Below are 26679 nucleotides of genomic sequence, written 5' to 3' on the forward strand. Positions count from 1 at the left end.
GAAGAAATTTGGAGTGGAAAGATCCAAAGACCAAGTGAGAAAGAGATGGCCTGATCTCAAACATAGGAAACCTGAACAGTTTGGCCGCATTCATCATATCATCAAGAATAGTTATTAATTACTGATGTATATTGTTTTCTGATTGTTAGAACTGTGCATCTTTTATATGCATACTATTTTTTTTTTATTTTTTTAGGAAAACTAAAGCAGCTAGCCAGGGGAAGATCATGTGGGGAAATCTGTCCGGATAGCACAGCAAAAAATACTGAGGAGTGTGCAATTGATGAAACAGTAAAAGTGGACTCGGACACCTTTCTTAGCAGTACAGGTAGGTGCACATAATTTCTTTATTTGGGGTAATCCAATGCACAATGCAAAAAATGTGCATTGCATATTGGTATAAATTGATGTAATTATAACCTCACCAAGCGTGCATCTAATTTTGTTTGCTATTTTAGGTGGTGCAAAAAGTAGCATAGTTAGCATATCAGCCATTGTTTCTTGCACCCCCCCCAAGAAAAATGGTATGTGGCAATATAACAACGCCACACCAAAACCGTGGGTGTGGTCAGAATTCTTCAATATTTGGATGTGCTTAAAGGGCCATATTCTTTAGTGACTGTGCAGCAAGCGAGTATGTAGCAGACGGAAACCTCAGCGCACTTAGTTTAAAAAAAAAAATGTTTTAAATAACAAACATGTTATACTTATCTGCTATATGTAGTGATTTTTCACAGAACAGCCAGGATCCTCCTCTTCTTGGGTCCCTTGCCGGGACCCCTGGGCCCTCTTTCTTTCAGGGTCCCCCCACAGCAGGCAGCTTGCTATGGGGGCACCCAAGCAGGCGCACTCCCCTATCACGTCTCTGTGTGTCCATTCACACATCGAGCCATGGATCGACCCCTCCATCATCAGATTGGCTCACTGGCTGTGATTGACAGCAATAGGAGCCAGTGGCTCTGCCCCAAAAAGCCCATGAGGAGTGTGAGTCCCCGGTGAGCCAAGGCTCTCGTGGTCAGTGTACGTGCCGCCGTCATCAGCACCTCTCCTCTGTCCTCCACTCTCTTCCTCTTTCTGCCTGTCAGCTCAGTTTCAGGGCCCGCCCTTTCCCTTTTGCTGCTGAAATTACTTGTACATTTTAATAGTTTGGTGCCCCCGGGGTGTGTGCTTTTATTAAAAAAAAAATGCCATTCCATAACTTATTGCAGAGCGCAACTTGGCGCACATGTGACCGTCCGCCTCTCACCCACCCCCCCCCTTCCTCGGCTGATGTCAGCGGGTGATTCACGGCCCCTCATGCTCTATCTGTGTGATCTAGAGAGAGGAGAGGCGGGCGGTCATGTGCGCGCCTAGTTGCGCTCTGGAATAAGGTATAGAACTTCTTTTATTTTTTTATTTTATTTTTTAAAGTGTGCCCACACACACTGTGGGTTAAAACAACCACTGTAATCCCCTTTTTTTTAAAAACATGTTTGGAAGAAGTCGTGCAGAGTGAGGAGGGGACATCTCAGACAATGGTGCCTGCCAGCGTAGATGAGGAAGATTTTGAGGAGGAAGATTTTGAGGAGGAAACAACTGAGCATTCCTCAGGCACAGATGCTCCATGCTTATGCAAAGGTTAGTAACATAATATGCTATGCAATTTAATATTATATAGTAATGTTTCCACATTGGCTATGTATTAGCAGTGGGAGACACTATTTCCCATTGTTCATAGCCATTGAGAACAGAATGTTGTGTGAGAATGTGATGCCGTTGGATCATAAACTTTTTATACAGCAGGTAAGTACGGTATTCATTTTAGTGTTTTCTCTTAAAAGTATAATATAATAAAATTGTAATCAGTCCCCAAGGCCATCCACAGTTGACCTTTCTAAAACTGATGTGAGCTCAGACAGAGGTGATGATGATATTCGCGTTTCTCCGAAAATAGATGACATGGATCCTGTCTCCTACACACGTACAGCTGAAACTTGAAAAATTAGAATATTGTGCAAAAGTTCATTTATTTCACAAATGCAACTTAAAAGGTGAAACTAATATATGAGATAGACTCATTACATGCAAAGCAAGATAGTTCAAGCCGTGATTGGTCATAATTGTGATGATTGTGGCTTACAGCTCATGAAAACCCCAAATCCACAATCTCAGAAAATTAGAATATTACACGCAATCAATAAAACAAGGATTGTACATAGATAATATCGGACCTCTGAAAAGTAAAAGCATGCATATGTACTCAGTACTTGGTTTGCTTTTGCAGCAATTACTGCCTCAATGTGGAGTGGCATGGAAGCTATCTGTGACACTGCTGAGGTGTTATGGAAGACCATGCTTCAATAGCGGCCTTCAGCTCTTCTGCATTGTTTGGTCTCATGTCTCATCTTTCTCTTGGCAATGGCCCATAGATTCTCTATGGGGTTCAGGTCAGGTGAGTTTGCTGGCCAATCAAGCACAGTAATCCCACGGTCATTGAACCAGGTTTTGGTGCTTTTGGCAGTGTGGGCAGGTGCCAAGTCCTGCTGGAAAATGAAGTCAGCACCCCCATAGAGCTTGTCTGCGGAAGGAAGCATGAAGTGCTCCAAAATCTCCTGGTAGACGGCTGCGTTGACCCTGGACTTAATGAAGCACAGTGGACCCACACCAGCAGATGACATGGCTCCCCAAACACAGACTGTGGAAACTTCACACTGGACTTAAAGCGTCTTGCAGTGTGTGCCTCTCCATTCTTCCTCCATACTCTGGGTTCTTGGTAGGGATGAGCCGAACTCCCCCCGGTTCGGTTCGCACCAGAACATGCGAACAGGTAAAAAATTTGTTCGAACACGCGAACACCGTTAAAGTCTATGGGACACAAACATGAATAATCAAAAGTGCTCATTTTAAAGGCTTGTATGCAAGTTATTGTCATAAAAAGTGTTTGGGGACCTGGGTCCTGCCCCAGGGGACATGGATCAATGCAAAACAATTTTTAAAAAACGGCCGTTTTTTCGGGAGCAGTGATTTTAATAATGCTTAAAGTGAAACAGTAAAAGTGTAATATTCCTTTAGATTTCGTACCTGGGGGGTGTCTATAGTATGCCTGTAAAGGGGCGCATGTTTCCAATGTTTTGAACAGTCTGACAGCAAAATGACATTTTAAAGGAAAAAAAGTCATTTAAAACTACTCGCGGCTATTAATGAATTGTCGGTCTGACAATACACATAAAAGTTCATTGAAAAATACGGCATGGGATTTCCCACCGGGGAACCCCAAACCAAAATTTAAAAAAAAAGGCGCGGGGGTCCCCCTCAAAATCCATCTGCACAACTGTCAGGTCAGCAGTCTTTGCCATGATTGTGATTCCTACTGAACCAGAATGAGAGACCATTTAAAGGCTCAGGAACCCTTTGCAGGTGTTTTGGCTTAATTAGGTGATTAGAGTGGGACACTTTGAGCCTAGAATATTGCACCTTTTCACAATATTCTAATTTTCTGAGATTGTGGATTTGGGGTTTTCATGAGCTGTAAGTGATAATCATCACAATTATGACAAATCACGGATTGAACTATTTTGCTTTGCATGTAATGAGTCTATTTCATATATTAGTTTCACCTTTTAAGTTGCATTAGTGAAATAAATGAGCTTTTGCACAATATTCTAATTTTTCGAGTTTCACCTGTATGTGTACATTACCTTAGAATTAACATTTACTTTTCCAAAACGCATGGTGTGGATAGTGGCACGATTTTGAGGATGCAAATGGGTTTGCCAATTCTTGCCACTGCTGTCAGGAATTAGAAAAAAATAAGGGATGCAGCAAATGCTGCATGTCAAAAATTGCTGGACTTTATAGATTTGCTTGGTAGATTCTAGACATGCATTGAGGAACATACTCCTTGAAATTTTCCACATTTTGTCATGTTACAACCAAAAACGTAAATGTATTTTATTGGGATTTTATGTGATAGACCAACACAAAGTGGCACATAATTGTGAAGTGGAAGGAAAATGATAAATGGTTTTCAACATTTTTTACAAATAAATATGTGTAAAGTGTGGGGTGCATGTGTATTCAGCCCCCCTGAGTCAATACTTTGTAGAACCACACTAGCACAGACATTTGTTAGGTGTAATGATTCGTAGCCTCTATCTTTTGGGAAAGTGGGTCCAATCCACAGGCCTGAGCCTGCTGGACACACTTTACCCATGTGTGCATCCAAACTATTTTATCTAAATTACGTTTTGTCAAAATTTTATGTTTAAATAATTTATTTATCGGCGTATAATACGCACCCCAAGTTTAGGAGGGAAGTTTAAGGAAAAAAACTTACATTTTAAATGCCCATCAATGCAGCCTTATCAGTGTCCATCTGCAGCCTTTCCTCAAAAGTGTGTCCATTTGCACTGCAGCCTTGCCCAAATTATAGCATTACCAGTGTCCATCTGCCTGCCAGTGATGGAACGAGCGCCGCCAAGATAAACAGAGCCAGATGTCCTGTGTATTTGGCTCCTCTCAGGTCGTCTCACAGTCCCACCCAGTCCCGCCCCTTGGCTCGACTCCTATGATGGACATGACACCAGTCCAATGGTGGGACGCAAATGCTGGGGGGTGGGACTGGGCGTGACTGCGAGCAGAGCCGAGTACACAGTACACTTGGCTCTGTCTATTTCTGCGGCGCTCGTTCCCTCCTTCCCCTCCGAGGCAGCCGTTCGGCGTATAACACGCATCCATGATTTTCCCCCGATTTTAAGGGGAAAAAAGTGTGTGTTATATGCCGATAAATACGGTAATTATGTTTTACAATGGGTCCCCCTCACCTTAACCACTGCAGCCCCGGAAGAATTTACCCCTTTCCTGACAAGAGCACTATTTGCGATTGGGCACTGTGTCGCTTTAGCTGACAATTGCGCGGTCATGCGACATTGCACCCAAACAAAATTGACGTCCTTTTTTTCCCACAAATAAAGCTTTCTTTTGGTGGTATTTGATCACCTCTGCGGTTTTTATTTTTTACGATGTAAAAAAAAAGACAATTTTGAAAAAAAAAAGCAATATTTTTTACTTTTTGCTATAATAAAAATATACCCCAAAAATATATATATAAAAAAAAAATTTCTTTCTCAGTTTAGGCCAATACGTATTCTTCTACATATTTTTGGTAAAAAAAATCGCAATAGGCATATATTGATTGGTTTGTGCAAAAGTTATAGCGTCTACAAAATAGGGGATAGTTTTATGGCATTTTTATAATTTTTTTATTTTTTATTAGTAATGGCGGCGATCTGCAATTTTTATTGTGACTGCGACATGATGGCAGACACATCAGACACTTTTGACACTATTTTGGGACCAGTGTCATTTATACAGCGATCAGTGCTATAAAAATGCACTGATTACTGTGTAAATGACACTGGCAGGGAAGGGGTTAAACACTAGGGGGCGAACAAGAGGTTAAGTGTGTCCTAGAGAGTGATTCTAACTGTGGGGGGATGGTCTCACTAGAACATGACATTAATCACTGCTCCCGATGACAGGGAGCAGTAGATCTCTGTCATGTTGCTAGGCAGAACAGGGAATGCCTTGTTTACATAGGCATCCTCCCCGTTCTGCCGCTCCGTGACACGATCGCGGGCACCCGGCGAACATCGAGTCCACGGGACCCGCGAACATGGTCACGGAGCCCACTATGCCGCAATTTAAAGGCGACGTACAGGTACGTTGCTTTGCGCAGCCGTGCCATTATGCCGACGTATATTGTCGTGCATCGGTCGGCAAGCGGTTAATCAAGATTGCAGGTAATGAAACACAAACATATTTTAGAATGATGCTCAAATTTTAATTATGTATATCTGTCAGTTGTTTGAAAATGTTCACCTTTTGTTCACTTTTTTTTTCTTTTTTCACAATTCTAATTCCAACAAATATGATCCAATATTGCAATTAAGTGGTTGTAAACCCACTTTGGAAAAAAATAAAAAAACTAACACCTGCAAGACAAAGGCATAATGAACTAGTACGCATAGCATACTAGCTTATTATGTAATACTCACCTCTGATCGAAGCCCTCGCTGCGGTGCCTGTACACAGCACCCGCCGGCGACATGTCGTCATGGAGTTATTTCCAGGTATCGTGGCCCTGACGCTGTGATTGGCGTCACTCCCGCGCACAGTCACTGAAAGCAACGGCACATGCAAATACAGGGGATATCTCCTAAACCATTCAGGTTTAGTAGATATCCAGGGTAGCTACAGGTAAGCCTTATTATAGGCTTACCTGTAGCAAAAAGTGTGTTGTAAGGGTTTACAACCACTTTAATGTACATATGTTGCAAAAATATAACAGCTTTCCATTAATTCTACTCAGGCATACCTCATTCTCTTTATAGCTGTTTCTGCCTACATCCAAGACAGGCTTTAGGTCATGACACAGAAAGGAGTTGACAAGCTGAGGGTAGATGATGCAGGGTGAGATGGTCAATGCCTTCCTGTGTCATGACCTGAAGTTTAACCAGGACGTAATAATGGAGCAGTGTTTTTTAAAAACTTTGAATGAAACAAGCCTGTGTAGAATTAATGGGAAAATGTTCTATTTTTGCAAATGAAGTACATTCATGCTATATTGGTGCATAGGGGAGCTGCAATTTTGAAAAGAAAAGTGAAAAAAAGGTGAACTTGGCCTTGTGATAAATCATTATCGTACAGAATGCGGCTTTACACACATCACGATTTAGTCATTATATTATCATTGTGGTATTTTGGTTATGCTAACATTTAAGGTGGACGAAAAAAGAAAAATGTTTAATATTCAATGTTCCTGTTATTTTTTTATGCACTTTAATATTTCCAAAGGTTTAGACCAGGGGTCTTCAAACTATGGCCCTCCAGTTGTTCAAGAACTACAATTCCCATCATGCCTAGCCATGTCTGTGAATGACAGAGTTTTACAATCCCTTATGGGATGTGTAGTTCCGCAACAGCTGGAGGGCCGTCTGGTTTAGACCATAAACATGCCATGACCAAATATTTGGAAATTATGTGCAATTTATGTTTGAAATTGTACTGATTACCAATTATGTTTACATGTGGCAATAAAGTCTGTTTCATTTTTTAAAGTAATGGTTCAGTCTCTTTATTATAACATAAGAAATGTATTTTATTATTTAATAAAAAGAATATAAATACAGCGCTGCGCTAGAGGATGGAAATAAATAGCAGCCAACACACCTATAGACCCAGGATAAAGACAATATACAAAAAAGTGTAGCGCTATAAACCCCCAAAAAATCCTTATAAATAAAACCATATGAAGTTAATAATAAACTGATATCAAAAGCTATGATGTACCCTATAGAGTACAAAGTTAAACAAAGTGATATACTATGAACCAAATATATTACATTGTGTAACAAAATAAAATAATACGTTGGAAAAAATGGTTTATAAAGAATAAAAATAAAGTCCAAATGGAATTGACACCATTAAGAGTTCTTATAAAGAGAGTCCAACAATGTTGATTTGCAGAAATGGTAAAGAAAAGTGAAAAAGGCCGCCACCAGGGGTCTATGGAGGCATACCAAAGGCAGAGGACCGAAGTCCACCCAAACGTTACAATAAAGGAATTGACTGGATCAGGCAAGTTAGTGGAAGTGTGGAAACACCAAAGGTGAGCAGGAGAACTGTTGGTGATTCAAGAGCTGTCACCGAAGGCATCGAGAGGCTTACCAGAAATTGTTGACTTGAAAGGACATATGCCATACAAGTCAAAAAAGGCTTAATAACCAACTGGTCTGGATGATACGTCTCCTCAGATGTCTTCAATGGTTTGCAAATGAAGATGGCAATTCAACCTTCAATGAGAAGAATCATTTGTGACTAGAGCAAGATAAAAACATTGACCCAGGATATTCTCAGGGTGGTCAGCTATCAAGGAGGTGAGTGAGGAATCCAATTGAGCTGGGAACCTTTACCACCACTCAGTCCAATCCTGCAGTTGTCCAATGTGATATGTCATGCTGACATATTATTGTAACGTTTGGGTGGACTTTGGTCCTCTGCCTTTGGTAAGCCTCCATAGACCCCTGGTGGCGGCCTTTTTCACTTTTCTTTACCAACATCGGTGGACTTTCTTTATAAGAACTCTTATGCCCCGTACACACGGTCGGACTTTGTTCGGACATTCCGACAACAAAATCCATGGATTTTTTCTGACGGATGTTGGCTCAAACTTGTCTTGCATACACACGGTCACACAAAGTTGTCGGAAAATCCGATCGTTCTAAACGCGGTGACGTAAAACACGTACGTCGGGACTATAAACGGGGCAGTGGCCAATAGCTTTCATCTCTTTATTTATTCTGAGCATGCGTGGCACTTTGTCCGTTGGATTTGTGTACACACGATCGGAATTTCCGACAACGGATTTTGTTGTCGGAAAATTTTATATCCTGCTCTCAAACTTTGTGTGTCGGAAAATCCGATGGAAACTGTCCACACACGGTAGGAATTTCCGACAACAAGGTCCTATCACACATTTTCCATCAGAAAATCCGACTGTGTGTACGGGGCATTAATGGTGTCAATTCCGTTTGGACTTTTTTGGACTTTAGTTTTATTCTTTATAAACCATTTTCTCCAACGTATTATTTTATTTTGTTACACAATGTAATATATTTGGTTCACAGTATATCACTTTGTTTAACTTTGTACATTATAGGGTACATCATAGCTTTTGATATCAGTTTATTATACACTTCATATTTGTTTTATTTATAAGGATTTTTTTGGGGTTTATAGCGCTACACTTTTTTGTATATTGTATTTTATTATTTGCCAATTTTTTCAACTAATTGATCTAATAATTTTGGTTATTTTGAGATATAAACTTATGTGGTATATACTGTATTTGGTTCAGATAGAAACATTACATAGTATATATTTTCTACTTTTTTTTTGCATTAGTAACATAAATAAATTGTAAAAACACAAAACATGCAATATTGTAATCAAATCCATTAAATTTGCAACAACGTTGAACAACAACAACATGCATTAAATTGTTAATAATAATAATACTGAAGCATGAATATTCTGTGGTGACCTACGTTTACACATCATTTTGCCATTCCACTGCACTGACGCCAATGAAATAGTTCATGTAGTTGAGTCGATTTTGTCTGGCGCTTTGGGTGGATAATGGAGAATGGCCTAACGCCAAGGGGTGTCATCACCTCAAAGGGTTCATGGTCTTGAGCACAAGTGTTCCCTGCTTTGCCTGGATCACTATCAAATTGATTACAAAATTACAAATTGATTGTACTTGTCTGTATATCTTCTGAGAAAATGATGTAGAATGCAGCAGCACAGCACTAGATTGTTCACTTTATATAATGCCAGATTGATGGTGAGAAAAATTCTGAACCAATTTGCCATGATCCCAAAAGTGTTCTTCACCACACGCCTAGCCCAGAGAGAGTCGATAGTTATAAATCCATTGCTCCTTTGTCAGATTGCGCATAGGGAATGGCTTCAACGGATTTTCAGAGAAGGCAAAGGTTTCATCTGCTACAAACCCAAACTTAAGACTTTCAACATTTTCCTCACAGTTGGGCAGTTTTAGGGTTCCATTCACCAACCTTATATAAAATTCTGTCTGATCGATTACTCCGCCAACTGAGTTACGGCCATTCTTTCCAATATCCAGAAAAATATATTCATAGTTTGCATTTACAACAGCCATCAAGATAATACTGAAGTACTTGTAGTTATAAAAATAGAACCCTGATTTTGGAGGAGGGCTTATTCTTACATGTTTCCCATCTATAGCTCCTCTGCAATTAGGAACATTCCACTATTCGTTTAACTTTCGGGCGATATCCTTCCACTCCTCAGAATTGTTTGGAAATGAATATAAGAAAAATTTATGACATATCAATATAAATGTGTTTAGAATAGGTTTTGCTATGTGAAAAGGATAGTTCAACACTTATCAATTTATCATTTTTGGTTAAAATATATGCTCTGTACCTTGATGTAGTCATCCCAGGACTTGAATGATGGCTCTACATGTTTCAGGTATAACACCCAAGGGCTTGCAGGGAGATGCCTTTTTTAATTTTTAAATCCTGTAGAATTCTGCCTGTGGCCAGGTAACACAGTGTAGTTATCAATCTCTGTTCCACAGTGATTGCTTCTCGCAGAATGGTATTTTTCTTGATGATGGCTGCACTGCATTTAGGAGTATATTGAAACAATCGTCTCATTCTCAAATAATTCCTCAAGTCGTCAGAATTGTTTTCTTGTAATTGCCTCAACAGTGTCAAATGTGGGAACTTGTTCAGCAGCCATTTCTTGCACCAGGTTCTCCTCTTTCTCTTCATTTGCAGCTGGCTCTGGATAGCCAAAACTCCAAGGCCGACTATTGTAAGTGCCTCTGATGTTTGGATGTCCATTTTGAAAATCGTACCGTCATGTAAAATGCTGCGAATAGACTAATAATCTACGATGCAACAACACAAAGTTTCCAAAGACGGAGAATGCACGACACTTCAGAAACAAGATGGAGCACAAAGGCGTGGTTACAGGTTCACAAGTAGATTTCATCAGTGTAATCTACAATATAACGTCTGAACGTAACAAAATCAGATGAGAAATTTCATACAACGTAAAGAACTACCAAATAAAAACGGTTATGACCGTTAAGCTACAGCTAAATCTGACGGTGTACGGGGCTTTAATCAAAGTTTGTTGTGTATGGGGCTGTGTAGCTGCAGACTAGTCAGGGTGCCCATGCTGACCCGTGTCCCCAGCCAAAAGCTGGCCATTAAAACAACTGTGAAGATAATTTGATGTACCCATGTTTTTTGAAATTTTGGAAGAACAAAATTTTACATAAAGAACGCAAGAAAAAGCCATGGAAATAATAATGGCAGTCTGATCCTACCTGTATTTATCCCTACAGAGTGGTATTACAGTGCTGGCATGCACTCTGAAGGTAAGGGAGCACCACAATGACATGCCTTAGGTGCGCTCCACCGGCCAGAAGTGATTGCACACGTTGGAGCTGCATTTCCTCTCCAAAAGAGGTCCAATATATAGCAAATGCATAGACAAAAAGGACACCAAGTTAGAATAAAAATATAAAGATAAATGTAGAATAACTAAACATGTCTAATCGGATAAGTACAAAACGAAGCAAAAGGAAAAATAAAGGAGATAAAGCATTGTAGGGCTACAAGGGAGGTGGTTCTAATGCACAGTCCCATAATGCAAAAATTTGTTAAAAGGATTACATCCGGGCATTCTGAATTTTTCTGCATATTTAGAGTCCAAGAGTAATGCTGCGTACACACGAGGAAACTTTTCGACCGGACTGGTCCGACGGTCTATCCGACGGACTTTCGGCAGACTTCCAACGGACTTTCCAAACAAACTGACTTGCCTACACACGATCACAAGAAAGTCCGATGGATTCGTACGTGATGACGTACGACCGGACTAAAATAAGGAAGTTGATAGCCAGTAGCCAATAGCTGCCCTAGCGTCGGTTTTCGTCCGTCGGACTAGCATACAGACGAGCGGACTTTTTGACCGGACTCGAGTCCGTCGGAAAGATTTGAAACATGTTCCAAATCTAAAGTCCATCAGATTTTCGACCGAAAAAGTCCGCTGCAGGTCCGAAGAAGCCCACACACGGTCGAATTGTCCACCAGACCCGGTCCGTCAGACCAGTCCGGTCGAAAAGTCCGCTCGTGTGTATGTGGCATAACAGTTAACTTTGTGCTTACTCCTATAAAAAGCTCTTTGAAAAAGTCTGTGCAGTATGGTTTGATGAATTACAGGTTTTTTATTGCCATCTATGTCTTTGCTGGGGAGAATCACACCTGTTTATTCTAAGGATGAAAAATAATTGGGAAATCCAAAAAATTACAGTTGTCATTGAAACAGATAAGTGGGGGAAACCTTCCTTTGGGCACACCAGTTCACCCCATGACCACTTTCTTAAATTATATTTCCCCTTACTTTCTGTTGTATTTTTAGGAAGTTAAAGGAAGCATACAGCAAAAATCAAACTACTTCTTGCACAGAATGAATGAACAGGAAACTATGCCTCAGCTATGAAAAAAAATAATAATAATAATAAAAAAAAAAAATATATATATATATATATAGACATGAAAAAGTATTCATACCCCCTGAAATTTTTGACATTTTGTCATGTTACAACCATAAAACGTAAATGTATTTATTGGGATTTTATGTGATAGACCAACACAAAGTGGCACATAATTGTCAAGTGGAAGGAAAATGATAAATGTTTTTCATTTTTTTTTTTTTTAGAAATAAAAATGTGAAAAGTGTGGCGTGCATTTGTGGAAAAAACATTAAAGGATGAAGCGCTAGTGATGTTCAGTGAATCAGAAAAATGCAAATACAAATATTTAAAATATAGCAAGCTTGAAAGTCCATGTGTGATGAATCGCAACACCAAGTGGGATGTGCTCCGTAGAAGGGTGGCCACAATTTATGCCCCCTCTTTACAGGAAGGTCAAACAGCGCTTCTGGAATATTAATTGATTCCACTGACAGTACAGTTTGACTCCACTGGCCCCTCGAGATGAAACTTGGATGGGAAAAATGGCTCCACAAGAGGCATAGAGGAAGGTCTCATAGTGTAGTAATTTTAATAAGTAAAAAAGTTTGACAACAACAAATGGCGATTACACTCACATGTTACAGTGCCGATCCGGGCACCAGGTGTAATCAGTATGTGCAAGCCAGCTAGTCCTTGAAGGATGGTTAGTCCCCCTTTTCGGGCCATGGGGGACAATAATACCAGCCAAAGCAGCCTGCAGGCCTTCCAGGAACTCAAGAGCCCATAGCCCCTCAGCCTGCTTACTTGGGCGACCCCATCATTCTAGCAAGATTTTCAGCCCTGCTGGAACAGGGCCTAGAAAAACTTGCTAGGCCCTGTTGAAATATGCTTGATTCCACTGTGGGCAGGAAAAATCAAAATATGGATCATATAGGTGACCTGGAAGCCCGTTGGGAAGAGGTACTAGCGAAAAAAGATGACCTGGAAAACAGGTCCCGCAGATATAACTTTCGCATACGAGGGTTACCTAAATCGTTCACAGATGCCCAGTAAGCTACCACAACATTACTGACCTCCTTGCTGCCAGATTCCTGCTCATAAGTTGGAATTGGGCCAGGATCATAGAGCTCTCACTATTCAGCATCCAGAGGGTCCCCCTAGGGACATCATTATGAAGCCCCACTTTTACACAGTTAAAGAAAGTGTCATGCAAAAAACCTGTGAACTACCTTTGATCCAGCTGCTTGGTCATGAAGTACAAATATTTGTGGACATTTCTTCAGCTACTGTGCAAAAACGCAGATCCTTCAAACGTCTACTTCAGCCACTACAGCAACAGGCGATAAGGTACCGCTGGTCCTTCCCTTTTCGCTCTCATTTCCTTACAAGGGCAAAACCTACTCCTTTTCCACCGTTTCGGAAGAAGAAGCATTACTTAAACGCCTGGGTTTCCTTTATACCTCACCTCCAACATCGCCAACCCCTCAAGCTTCTTTAACGTCTGGTCAAGGCAGAAGTAACAGAGGGTGTCCAGTCTCACCTTTTGTGGCAATAGTCCAAAACCACCAGAAGCCATTACCGTTTCCAGTCCTGACCGCCTTGACGACTACCTGAGTCAAGATAATTAGCCCACTCTCGGGAGGAGCCGTGACATTAGCCCTATCTTGGGTCCCTCTAATTCAACTGTTGAACATGTTTTATGGAATGTTTTATTTCCAAGATGGGGGCCTTGGAAGTCTTAGGCCCCAATTCGCGACCTAGTCTCCTTTTGTTATTTTTGTGACACTCTCGACAAGTTAATTGTCTTTATTTTGAAATGCGTTTATGCTTGATAACCATATTTTGTACTAACAATTTTCTTTATTGGTGTTTTTCTCAGGTTTTCACCCTCTTGAGGGTATTTGACCTCCTTCCTTCCTTTATGACTTTTCTTTCTACTTTTTGTAATACAACCGGGAACCCTGATATCTCAGCCTCCAAGGAATCGGTTGGTTGTGACTGTCCAGGCTGATGAGGTAAGAGATCCCCACTTCACCACACGCCATGGCTAGCCCACGACCACAGAAGCCCATTAAATTCTTAACACATAATGTGCAGTGCCTTAACCACTTGCCGACTGCCTTACGTACATTTACGTAGGCAGAATATCACAGGCAGGCAAAGCAACGTAACTGTACATTGCTTTGAATCTGAAGCCCGCCACGAGCACTGTGACCGTACCCACGGGACCCACGGACTGGATGTCCGCCGGTGTCCCGCGATTGTGTCATGGAGCGGCAGAACGGGGAGATGCCTAGTAAACAAGGCATTTCCCTGTTCTGCCTAGTGACAGGACAGTGATCTACTGCTCCCTGACACACTTAACCCCTTCCTCGACCCCTAGTGGTTAACCCCTTTCCTAACAGTGTTATTTACACAGTAATCAGTGCATTTTTATAGCACTGATCACTGTATAAATGACAATGGTCCCAAAATAGTGTCAAAAGTGTCCGATGTGTCCGCCGCAATATCGCAGTCACAATAAAAATCGCAGATCGCCGCCATTACTAGTAAAAAAAAATAATAATAAAAATGCCATAAAACGATCCCCTATTTTTAGACGCTCTAATTTTTGCACAAACCAATCAATATACGCTTATTGCGATTTTTTTATGCAAAAAATATGTAGAAGAATACATATCGGCCTAAACTGAGGAAAAAACTTATTTTTTTATATATTTTTTGGGGATATTTATTATAGCAAAAAGTAAAATATTGCTTTTTTTTTTCAAAATTGTCACTCTTTTTTTGTTTATAGCGCAAAAAATAAAAAACGTAGCGGTGATCAAATACCACCAAAAGAAAGCATTATTTGTGGAAAAAAAAGGAAGTCAATTTTGTTTGGGTGCAACGTCGCACGACCGCGCAATTTTCAGTTAAAGCAACGCAGTGCAGAATCGCAAAAAGTGGCCCGGTCATTGGGCAGCCAATTCTTCCGGAGCTGAAGTGGTTAATTCGCCCATGAAAAGGCGAAAGGCTTTTAACTACTTTTATTTGGTAGGAGCTTAAATTGTGTTTCTCCAAGAAACCCACTTTTCATCTTCGTATAAACCTAACTACATGCATAAACATTATCCAACCCTCTTTCTAGCCAATGCTCCAGACAAGACGCGGGGAGTGGCCATATGTGTCACTAAGAGTTTAGCTTTCTCCCCCTTGCAGGTAATCATTGACCCGGAAAGGCCGTTATCTACTGGTTAAGTGGGACTTGGAAGGCACTCTAGTGCTTCTTATTATGCCCCGAACAAGGACCAGCTGTCCTTTTTTCAAAACCTACTATAGCCACTATCCCAACTATCCCATGCTTCTAATTTAAGTAGACTCCAATATCACCCTAGATTCTTCACTTGATAAGACGTGTCCACCAGATCCTTAAATTTTGAAGCCCACAAAATTGGGTTCTAAATTCCTGAAAATTCTGCAAGATAATGACCTAGTATGTCCATTTGACGTACTCACGGATAGACCATGTCTTCATGTCTCCTGCCTCTCTACAATTATGTACCTCCTCTAAGATATTAGAAACCTCCTGGTCTTACCACTCTCCAGTGGTGGTTCTTCTTTCCTAACTGCGCAGTCCCACAGCTTCCTATGCCTGGCGCCTAAACTAATCTCACCTCAGCAATCCGGCCACTTGCCTTGATATTGAAACTGCATTGAAGGAATATTTATCCCTGAATGACCCGTCGCACACCTCTTCAATGTGCAATTTGATGGGCTGCTCACAAAGCTACGATCAGAGGTATTTTGATTCAGATGGCTGCCAGGTATTTGAGACACTACAATGCTCTGCTGAAACAAAAAGAGGATGATCTGGCCGCCCTACTTAAGGAACACAAACATAATCCCCAACTAGACTTGCGTGATAGAATTAAGCCTACTCATTTGAAATTAAATATCTGCCTTACCATGAAGGCAGAAAAACAACTGCAGTGGATCCAGGCCAGATGTTGCACCCAAGCGGATAAGCTGGGTAGTCTCTTGGCATCAAGGTTGGCCCCCAGACGCCCCCCTCCTCATGTTTCTAAGATTAGAAAATCAGTCGGTTCTAATACTAAAAAAACCCTAAATTGGTCCTACAGGAATTCCAAGCTTACTATAAGAATTTATATCACAACGGCAATGTTACTGACCGGCCCTGACAGATGAGCATAGAGATTTCCTAGACTCTCTTTGGCAATCGCCTATTCCCCCCTGGTATACATCCTGATAGATTTGGTTGGTGGGTGAACAAGGGATTGCACCATACGTATAGGAAACTATCTGGACCATAGAAGAATACGTCCACCTTCGCACTTCGTATGCAGCTAGGCGATGCCCCCCATGGAGAACTTTCACTTACAACAAATTATGCACCTAATTCATTGCAAAAAGATGGTTCTGACATGGCAGTATGCACCATGTTTGAAAACATATGCATGAAGGATGCTGCTCTCCATGCTCTATAAACTGTTCACCAATCCCCTGACTAGATTGTCTAACCAGATGGCGTAGGAGAAGGATCTGGACACAATGGAGCTTGCAAAGGAATCCTTAACTTTGCCCTGATTGAGGCAGGATACAAAGTACACACCAGATGATATGTCGTACCAGAGCGCTTGTCCAAAATGTATTTGGGATCATCAGCCCCCTGCTTCAGGGGTTGTGGCTAGTTGGGCACACCACTGCACATATAGTGGACATGCCCTAAGATTTGCAGCTTTTGGATAAGGGTTCACTCAAATTCTTGGTCACAATTGTTAACATAGTCAAGGATGCTAGTGTCGCCCTACTGAACAAACCAGTGGAAAACGTTCCTCAACAAACCCAGACATTAATACACTTTATATTCTTAGTGGCCAAAATTGCCATTGCCACAGCATGGAGAAGTCCTGTTCTAGACATGGCATTAATGAAATGCAAACTTACGTGGATCATTTTGAACGAAAAGATAGTGTGTGTTCTACATGACGAACAACCCCTTTTCGATAAAATATGGTCCCCTTGGCTTGCCTATTTACAAGTCCCTAATACATAGAGCTGCTTATCTAGATGACCGAGAGAGGGTTCCCGGATGGATTTTTCTTTCTTTTATGCCGTTTCCTTCTTTTTATTTCTCCTCTTTGTCTTGTGCCAACCTTGGCATCATGTTTCAATAGCCCTCTTGTTTCTCCCCTTTGTTTTTTATAACCCAGACACTCCTAGGTATATTTTTAGAACTATGGTCCCTCATATGGAACAGTTGTAATGTATTATAGTTGTAAGTGCCTTAACTATTGCATAATATGAGTAAGAGGCTTTATAGCCATCTGTACCAATTTATTGTGATTATGTCTTAGTAATGTTGCACACCCATGACCACGTTATTTTGCATATGTATGCTTCATCAGGTGGTTAGCTGGATGGTTACCTTACAGAGTTTGTTGTTCAAACGCTTTATTTGTTGTTCATAATCCATTACTGTCCTTCCTTTGATACAAGTTTGTGTGTGTTAGAGGGCCTCGCCTATGCGTTAAAATCTTCACCAGTTCCCACTAAGCCTCGCATTTGTATGTTTCCTTAGTTACATGCTTGGAGCGTGCGAGGATTGTTCAGTGCTCTACTAAATTATCTTCTTTCTTTGTTTTACTAAAACAATAAAAACTATTAAAATAGGGGGCGTGGCCTGACCTAGCAGGAAGATGGAAGCTTAATCCCTGAGCTCCTGCCACCACAGGGAAAAGCTGACTGGAATCTGAGGTAAAATTGCCCCTAAATACTTCCAAATCATGGGGACTGCATCGCGGAACTCTTCTAACTCTTCTGCCTCCCACTCCCGTTCCCCCCGCGAACAATTAGGGGACAGGGGTCATAATATTCCTGAAATGCTTCATACCGGCAGAGGGAACGCGGGGCCTTCCCGCCACAGACACTCACACTCTCAGGCTTCTGAGACAGCCCTGACAGAACCGCCACACGCAGGATCTCCAAACCCTCACAGGGATAGAAATGGCATTGAACTCTCACCACAGCCGCACTTAAACATGCAGGACCTGCGGACCATCGCAGAGGATATCAAAGACACCTTATCTGCCGCCATTTCAGAGCTCAGGCTCGATATCTGTGTGCTCAGTGACAGAGTCCTCACAGTTGAAAGAGTGACTGAACGCCATGATGCGACTATCCGCAAAGCTGCAAATCGCATTGACTCCCACACATTACAAATGAGAGATATGCAACGCCATCTGGAAGACCTCGACAACAGAGGTCGGTGCCATAATCTCAGAGTCAGAGGACTGCCAGAGGCCATCGAGGGAGAACAAATAGCCCCCACCGTGACTGGAATCTTCAATGGTCTGCTTAATAGACCACCTCATACGCCCATTGACATGGACAGGATCCACCGGGCCCTACGTCCCAAGGGAAGGGAGACGGATCCCCCGAGGGACATCATTTGCTGTATAATAGACTTCAAATTGAAGGAAGAAATTATCAGACAAGCAAGAAGCAGACCTCAAATTTTCCATGATGGGAGAGCACTCCAAATCTATCAGGACCTCTCGGGAATCACCTTACAGCACCGACGTGATCTGAAGCCTCTGCTGGACGCCCTTCGCATGAAAGGTATTCAATATAAATGGAAATTCACGTTTTGCCTTTCTGCCTCCACCCAGGGCCGCACGGCTCTCCTGAGAGGATCCCCCACACTTCTGCGGAACCTTGGGCATACCTCTGGTAGATGTCCCTAACTGGTATGCAGAGTTTCGCCGCTCAGTGACAAACAAAGAATCATCGCAGGAAGAACCCATGGAGGTGCAAGATACCAGGTACCATAGGAAAAGGTCCCCATCCGCCCCCAGGCACCTTACCGGTACCTGCATTCACTACCAGGAGGGCAGCCCCACAAATTCGCAGAGGCTCAGGAGAGCTCGCCGAGACCGCTAGCCGGCCTCAGATACATGCTACCATGCAATCTCAGTTTGCCCTGTTTGGCTTTAATCAGTTCTCTCACACTGTTAACCTTTAATTCAATGTTTATGTGACTGACTTTCTTCAAGAGATATTCGGCACAATAGATGTTTTGCATCTTGTACTGAGTTCGGATTGTGTCCCTGTCATGGTCATTGCAAGTTTAGCTGAAAAGCAACAGCACTTGCCTATGGAATGAACACCGCCCATATGTCTAGTGGAGTGTTCTAAAACTACATGACCCACAACACCCTGCGGTTTGTACCCTCCCCTGACCTGGCAGCAGTTCTGTACAGTGTCACTTCCGCCCACAATCTCACTGACACCAAGGAAAAGCCTCAAGAACATCCGACGAACACTGCGACTGTTACCTGGTTTTACCTTGCCACGCCTCACACAGATCATCACACTCAAGGCTGACTTCCAAAGCCGCGTCTTACACGGTCTCCTCTTCCACTCCATCGCTGGCGGCAACCACTCGTGTACTGACTGAGGAGCCTACAGGGGCTACCCCCTCCTTCTACATGCCCTGTACAGACACTCGCTGCTGGGAACTGATGTGGCACCTACCTGCAGGCTTATGCAGAGTGCACTACCGCCATCTACTGGCCTGTAACTGTAACTCTACCCAATCACACTTGCTGGCATGTTAGGCTGCATGGCGAGGTATGAGGTATATTCCACACTCTCTCTATGCGAAATCTTCTAGTCTACAAGTTTAGTATTACTCAGACTTTCTAGTTGGAGATCTGTCACTGATTGCATGGTCAGCTTGCTGACTGATTTACTTGTTTATTTACATGTTTCTCCAGTTACAGTGTTCTATCCCTCTTTTGAGATTTTTGTGCTGTTTTTAGGCCCTATAAATGTCCTCTGTTTTATTACCTCACACGTTCTGAGGCCGACACTTGACCCATGAGAGGGCAACCACCTTTACAAATCCCCTCGCCCTATTATATATTCCCCCGAAAATACGTTCTCCAAAACATCCTCCCTTTATCACCTGAAGACCCTGTGGTGGCGGACTATACCATTCTTTCCTTTACCTATTTTTTCCTTTACCTATACCTTTTCCTTTACCTCCTTCACTGCTTGGTGATTGCCAGCCCCCACACAGTTGTGAGTCACGGTGCTGTTACACCCCTCAGGGTGCACACATCGTGCCCACACTGTACCTTACCGATACTGCACAGTTTACAGGTACGGGAGCAAGTCACCCCCAAACCTCATCGGTTTCACCCCAGTTACCTCAACATTACACTTAAGCCTGCCATACACTGAACAGACCCACATCCTGATCGCCTAGGTCATCCCTCTCCCTTCACTTGTACATATGGCGGATGACACAGACCCCCGGGCCTCACCGCCTGACCTACATAAGCACCTACAGACACTTAAACTCTGCTCAATCAATATACAAGGCCTTAACATCTCAGAGAAAAGGTCTAAACTGTTCTATTTCCTGCAACGATCGAAAATACATGTAGCACTCATACAGGAAACGCACTTCAGGACGGATAGCATTCCTAAACTGTATAATAACCAATTCCCACTGGTGTACCATGCTTCCAACACCGAGGCTAAATCCAAAGGAGTCTCAATCTTAATTTCTAAACAATGCCCCCTGCAGGTGACAGAAGTCCAAAGAGACTCCCAAGGGAGATTCCTATTCATTAAAGGCACTCTGCACCACAGGCCTGTCACAATAGCTAACATTTACACCCCTAACTCGCAACAAGTGCCCTTTTTTACAGACACCTTCCAACAACTTCTAAGCTTCCAATCGGGTACTCTGATAGTAGGAGGCGACTTCAATGTCGCTCTGAATCCCTCCCTTGACACATCCAATGGTGCTTCCTCCCTAACCTACAGAGCTCTACGAGCTATTAAATTGCAATTCAGCACTAAGGACTTCACCTTCTTTTCTGCACCTCATAATAAATACTCCAGAATAGACCACTTTTTCTTATCCCAAAATGATCTCACACACCTCTCAAAAGCTACAATTGAACCCATGGTTCTTTCTGATCACAACCCCATATTTATAACTCTAACCCTCCCAACGACCTATAGTAGGTCCAACATATGGCGACTTGATAATTCTCTACTGACCGACCTGGACCATATACAACAAATTACCAGGAGCCTCACCCACTACTTTGCAGAAAATACAACAGAAGACACCTCTCCTATCTCTGTTTGGGCAGCACACAAATGCGTCATAAGGGGCAAATTTATCTCCCTTGCGGCCCAACGAAACAAACTTAGAAAAGCATGAATTAATGAGCTGACCGATCGCATACTAACACTTGAACAAGCACACAAAGCATCGCTAGCAGCTTCCACATTAACGGAACTAACTCAGACCAGAGAAGAACTTCTAGAGGAACTTAACCACACACTAAAACATAACTACGCCATGACCCAAAAATTATTCTACGAATTCGGCAACAAGTCGGGTAAACTTTTAGCCAGAGCGCTTCAAGTTAAGAAAGCGGCCATACCATTCACAAAATTACAACACCGACTGGCGACGCCCTTGTTACTACGGATGACATCTCTGACCATTTTGTTCAGTACTTCTCCAAACTATACAACCTCCCCACCACGCTCCCCCCTGCAGCCACCTCGGACCGAATGACAGCCATTACAGACTTCCTTGCACAATACTGTCCCTCCCCCCTCTCTTCAAATGAATCCTCGGACCTTGATCTCCCACTCTCAGGAGAAGAAATTTTAACTGCATTAAAACTTCCTTGCACAATACAACCTCCCCACCCCGCTCCCCCCTGCAGCCACCTCGGACCGAATAACAGCCATTACAGACTTCCTTGCACAATACTGTCCCTCCCCCCTCTCTTCAGATGAATCCACGGACCTTGATCTCCCACTCTCAGGAGAAGAAATTTTAACTGCATTAAAACAAATGAAACCGGGCAAAAGCCCTGGCCCAGATGGCCTGACAGTTAGCTATTATATGTCCTTCCCAGACACTCTCATACCCCACCTCACCAAAGCCTTCAATAATCTATCACCAACCTCTAATACGATGAGGGACATCCTTGAAGCACACGTCACTCTCATTCCCAAGCAAGGCAAAGACCCCTCATTGGTCTCTAACTACCGCCCGATTTCACTTCTGAACATAGACCTAAAGCTCTACGCCAAAGTGTTGGCAAACCGCATTCTCCCTCTGCTACCCAAATTAATCTCCCTTGATCAAGTAGGTTTTGTCCCTGGCAGGGAGGCCAGGGACAATACTATCAAGGCTCTAAATATCCATCACTGGCTCTCCAAAACATCCACACAAGGTTTTTTCCTGTCTTTGGACGCGGAGAAGGCATTTGACAGGGTGGCCTGGGACTATATGGAAGCGACTTTAGAAGTAATGGGTTTCCCCTCGCATCTACTACAAATGATCCTGGCGCTTTACTCTGCACCTACAGCTAAACTTAGGATCAATGGCCGCCTGTCGAACGCCTTCTCTGTCTCAAACGGAACCCATCAGGGATGCCCCCTATCCCTGCTCATATTCATCCTTACTATGGAACCAATGATCCACAGATTAAGTGACAACCCGGGCGTCAAAGGCATTAACATTGGTGATAACCACTATAAATTAGCAGCCTATGCGGATGACGTTTTACTCTTCCTCACGGACCCTATAGTCACTATCCCCAATCTTCTTAAAGATTTCTCATTATTCAAAACCTTGTCAAACCTTCAAATTAACTTTACAAAATCGAAAGCACTGAACATCACCCTACCAGCCACACTAGTCACCCAATGCAAACAGAACTTCCCCTTTACATGGGAATCACAGGACATTACATACCTGGGCATCAAAATACCTACTAAATTACAGGATCTCTACATGAGAAACTTCCAACCCGCGCTTCAAAACATAAAAGCTGATTTAAATAAATGGCATTTCGGGTCCTTCTCCTGGTTGGGTAGGACAGCCATATTAAAAATGAATGTACTGCCCAGACTTCTTTACCTTTTTCAGGCAATCCCCATAAAGCTACCCACCTCTTTTTTTACATCATACAAGCGTATATGCAGGACTTTTATCTGGGCGTCCAAGACCCCCCGACTAAGCTGGGATAGGCTAGTACTCCCCAAGCTATTAGGGGGCCTTGGCCTCCCCGACATTCAAAAATACCACTGGGCATGTCATTTAACTAGGATTGTAGATTGCCATCTGCATTGTTCCAATAAAGCCTGGATTGCACTTGAGGATTCTTTCGCTAAAACCCCGCTGTCACATCTACCCTGGATCAATCACAACTCCATTCCTAGAGATTTGGTGACGCATCCCTTTATTGGAGCCACATTGTCCCACCTTAAATTAGCCGGCAAAGCACTCAATTACACACCGCACCCAGGCCCTATGACCCCTTTGATCCGTAATCCTGACTTCCTGCCAGGCCTTGCCTTACGAGATCTGCACAGGGAATCATGCACAGCACCCATCAGGGCACACCACTTCTTCCAAAACTCCTCCCTCACCAAGCTATGTCAGCCAAACTCACTGAATACAACATCCCCTTTTACAAGTACCTACAATTAAGACACTTTTTTGCTGATGCCAAATCCATCTCACTATGGCAACCTTTGAATTGCTATGTGATAGTTCAGAACCCCAATGTCATGTGATCTCTACTGTTTAGGTATTCTTATTTTCAACTTGCAAAATTAAAGATGATAAGCTTATCCGTCGTTGGGAATCAGAACTGTCTATAGACTTAACTTCCACTGAATTGGAAAGTATACACAACCATATTCATAAGGGCTCCATTAATGTATCCACCCAGGAAAACAGATACAAAATATTCACCAACTGGTATAGGACACCTGACAAGATCCACAAAATGCACCCCTCGGTCCCCCCGACATGCTGGCATTGCAATGCGGCGCTTGGCACCCTCATTCATATCTGGTGGGAATGTCCTCTTATCATACCGTACTGGACAGAAATTCACCGCCTTATCACCCAAATTACCTCTTACGCCCCAGACTTCACTCCGGCCCAATACATGCTCCATCACACCTCCATGCCCCTTTCCTCCTACAAAAAATCCCTTATCCTACACCTTATCAATGCAGCCAACCTCTGTGTCCCGGTTCACTGGAGGAGTTCCACACCACCCACAGTGGCTGAATGGTTCAAAAGAGTCGATAGTACGGCCGAAATGGAAAAACTAATTTACCAAGCAAAAGACAATTCGACAAAATTTAATACAACATGGGCTTGTTGGTTGCACTTTAGAGTTTCCTCGACGCAGATCATTCCGCCCGGTGACCCAACCTCTCAGCCATGATCGATACTGATCTGTCGCAGAAACGCCATAGTGTCTGACTGATCGTGCCCTCCCTCCGTCCATACCCTTCCTCTTACCCAATTGATCCTCACCGATCATACTTAGGCGATCTCCACACCCTCTCAACCTGATACCAACATAACTCCTTCACTGTTCTGGCAGGAGCACACACCCTAATGGTTTCTGGTCTCCTTACCCCCCCCCCCACTCCTAAACAACATATTATTATTACGGAGCTGCCTCTCAATCATATGGGTACTGAATAGGTTTAAAACCACACACATTACTACACATGGCCCCCACCCATTCACAGTTAGAACCCTTTAGGGGTGAATGGGTTTAGGGGGGCTTTGATCGGTACATAACATTACCCCGATTGGACCCCTACCCCCACACCAACCCTTTCTCCCCTACACGGAGATGCTTAATGATCCTTAGTTTATACACTTGTTAATTAGGGTATTCCCGCTTTACCATAGGAATACTTTAATGGGTCGGAACTTCACCTACACCACTAATACAGAAGTGACCTAGTAAGAGGCTCAGTTGGCCGTATTTTGAACTTGTTCTTTCATTTCTGCTTTATTTATCGATTGTATGATTTATTGATTGTATTAACAGCTTCTGTTTCAATGTATACCCGATAACTGTGACTTTATGTATATCTGAAAATTTTTAATAAACATTTATTGATTAAAAAAAAAAAAACTATTGAAACAGAAAATTGCTGTTCACAGACATTCTCCATCCAATCTGACAGAACTTGTCACAAAAATGTCACTCTCTAGTAGGGATGAGCTTTCTGTTTCGGGTCGAACACGAGTTCGGCTCGAGCATTGGCTGTTCGCCCGTTCATCGAAAAACGAACATTATGGGGTGTTCATGCCAAATTCGAGCGGCGAAGACGCCCCATAATGCACTGCGACATCACAGTGTATTGCTGTCTGATGATTGGCCAAGCATGTACTACAACCCGCATGCTTTGGCTAATCACAGCGCCGTCAGCAAAGAGAGCCATAATTGGCCCAAGGCAGCGTGCCTTGGGCCAATTATGGCTCAGAGGGTTAAGTCCACGCCCCACAATATAAAAAGCCGCCTGCACGTCGGCCCTGTGTAGTGTGTTGCTGGCGTTGAGAGAGAGTGTGTCATTTCATTTAGATTGAGCAGGCAGGCGATTCAGTAAGCTGCAGTGTATTTAGTATATACAGTGAGGATGGAAAGTATTCATACCCCCTTACATTATTCACTCTTTATTATATTGCAGCCATTTGCTAAAATCATTTAAGTTCATTTTTTTTCCTCATTAAAGTACACACAGCACCCCATATTGACAGAGTTGTTGACATTTTTACAGATTTATTAAAAAAAGAAAAACTGAAATATCACATGGTCCTAAGTATTCAGACCCTTTGCTGTGACACTCATATTTAACTCAGGTGCTGTCCATTTCTTCTGATCATCCTTGAGATGGTTCTACACCTTCATTTGACCTTCATTTGAGTCCAGCTGTGTTTGATTATCCTGTGTAGCTAGATCTGACTGCAGGCCATTCCTGGTGTACGCATTCAAATACACTGTCAGGCAGGCAGGCCAGGTAGGTGATTCAGTGATCTGCAGTGAATAAAATATATATACTGTCTCCTACATATATATCCACTGCATTCTAGTGTAGCCAAGCCTATACCTGACTGCAAGCCATTCCTGGTGTACGTATTCAAATACACTTTCAGGCAGGCAGGCCAGGCAAGTGATTCAGTGATCTGCAGTGCATAAAATATAAATGCTGTCTCCTACATATATATCCACTGCATTCTAGTGTAGCCAAGCCTATACCTGACTGCAAGCCATTCCTGGTGTATGTATTCAAATACACTGTCAGGCAGACAGGCCAGGCAGGTGATTCAGTGATCTGCAGTACATAAAATATATATATACTGTCTCCTACATATATATCCAATGCATTCTAGTGTAGCCAAGCCTATACCTGACTGCAGGCCATTCCTGGTGTATGTATTCAAATACACTGTCAGACAGGATGGCCAGGCAGGTGAATCAGTGATCTGCAGTGCGTAAAATATATATACTGTCTCCTACATATATATCCACTGCATTCTAGTGTAGCCAAGCCTATACCTGACTGCAGGCCATTCCTGGTGTACGTATTCAAATACACTTTCAGGCAGGCCAGGCAGGTGATTCAGTGATCTGCAGTGCATAAAATATATATACTGTCTCCTACATCTATATCCACTGCATTCTAGTGTAGGGATGAGCTTCGAGTTCGAGTCAAACCCATGTTCGACTCGAACATCG

The 26679-nt window shown here is 42.7% G+C and overlaps 2 protein-coding genes across 8 annotated transcripts in view; one reads left to right on the forward strand and one right to left on the reverse strand.

Annotated features, from left to right (window-relative positions):
* The window catches only part of LOC141144047 (NACHT, LRR and PYD domains-containing protein 12-like), a 202045-nt gene that overhangs the window by 150366 nt on the left and 25000 nt on the right, over positions 1-26679 (forward strand). The window contains exons 18-19 of one of the 2 annotated variants that reach the window (XM_073629392.1): positions 197-328; positions 1483-1617. In XM_073629392.1, the coding sequence (XP_073485493.1) occupies positions 197-328; positions 1483-1617 (267 nt within the window). Of the gene's footprint in view, positions 1-196; positions 329-1479; positions 1618-26679 lie in introns of both variants that reach the window. The other variant, XM_073629391.1, reaches the window with a different exon arrangement.
* The window catches only part of LOC141144050 (NACHT, LRR and PYD domains-containing protein 6-like), a 373857-nt gene that overhangs the window by 34405 nt on the left and 312773 nt on the right, over positions 1-26679 (reverse strand). The gene's annotated exons all lie outside the window — the stretch shown is intronic.

The sequence above is a fragment of the Aquarana catesbeiana genome, linkage group LG05 (genome assembly GCF_042186555.1).
Source record: "Aquarana catesbeiana isolate 2022-GZ linkage group LG05, ASM4218655v1, whole genome shotgun sequence".
Classification (NCBI taxonomy): Eukaryota; Metazoa; Chordata; class Amphibia; order Anura; family Ranidae; genus Aquarana; species Aquarana catesbeiana.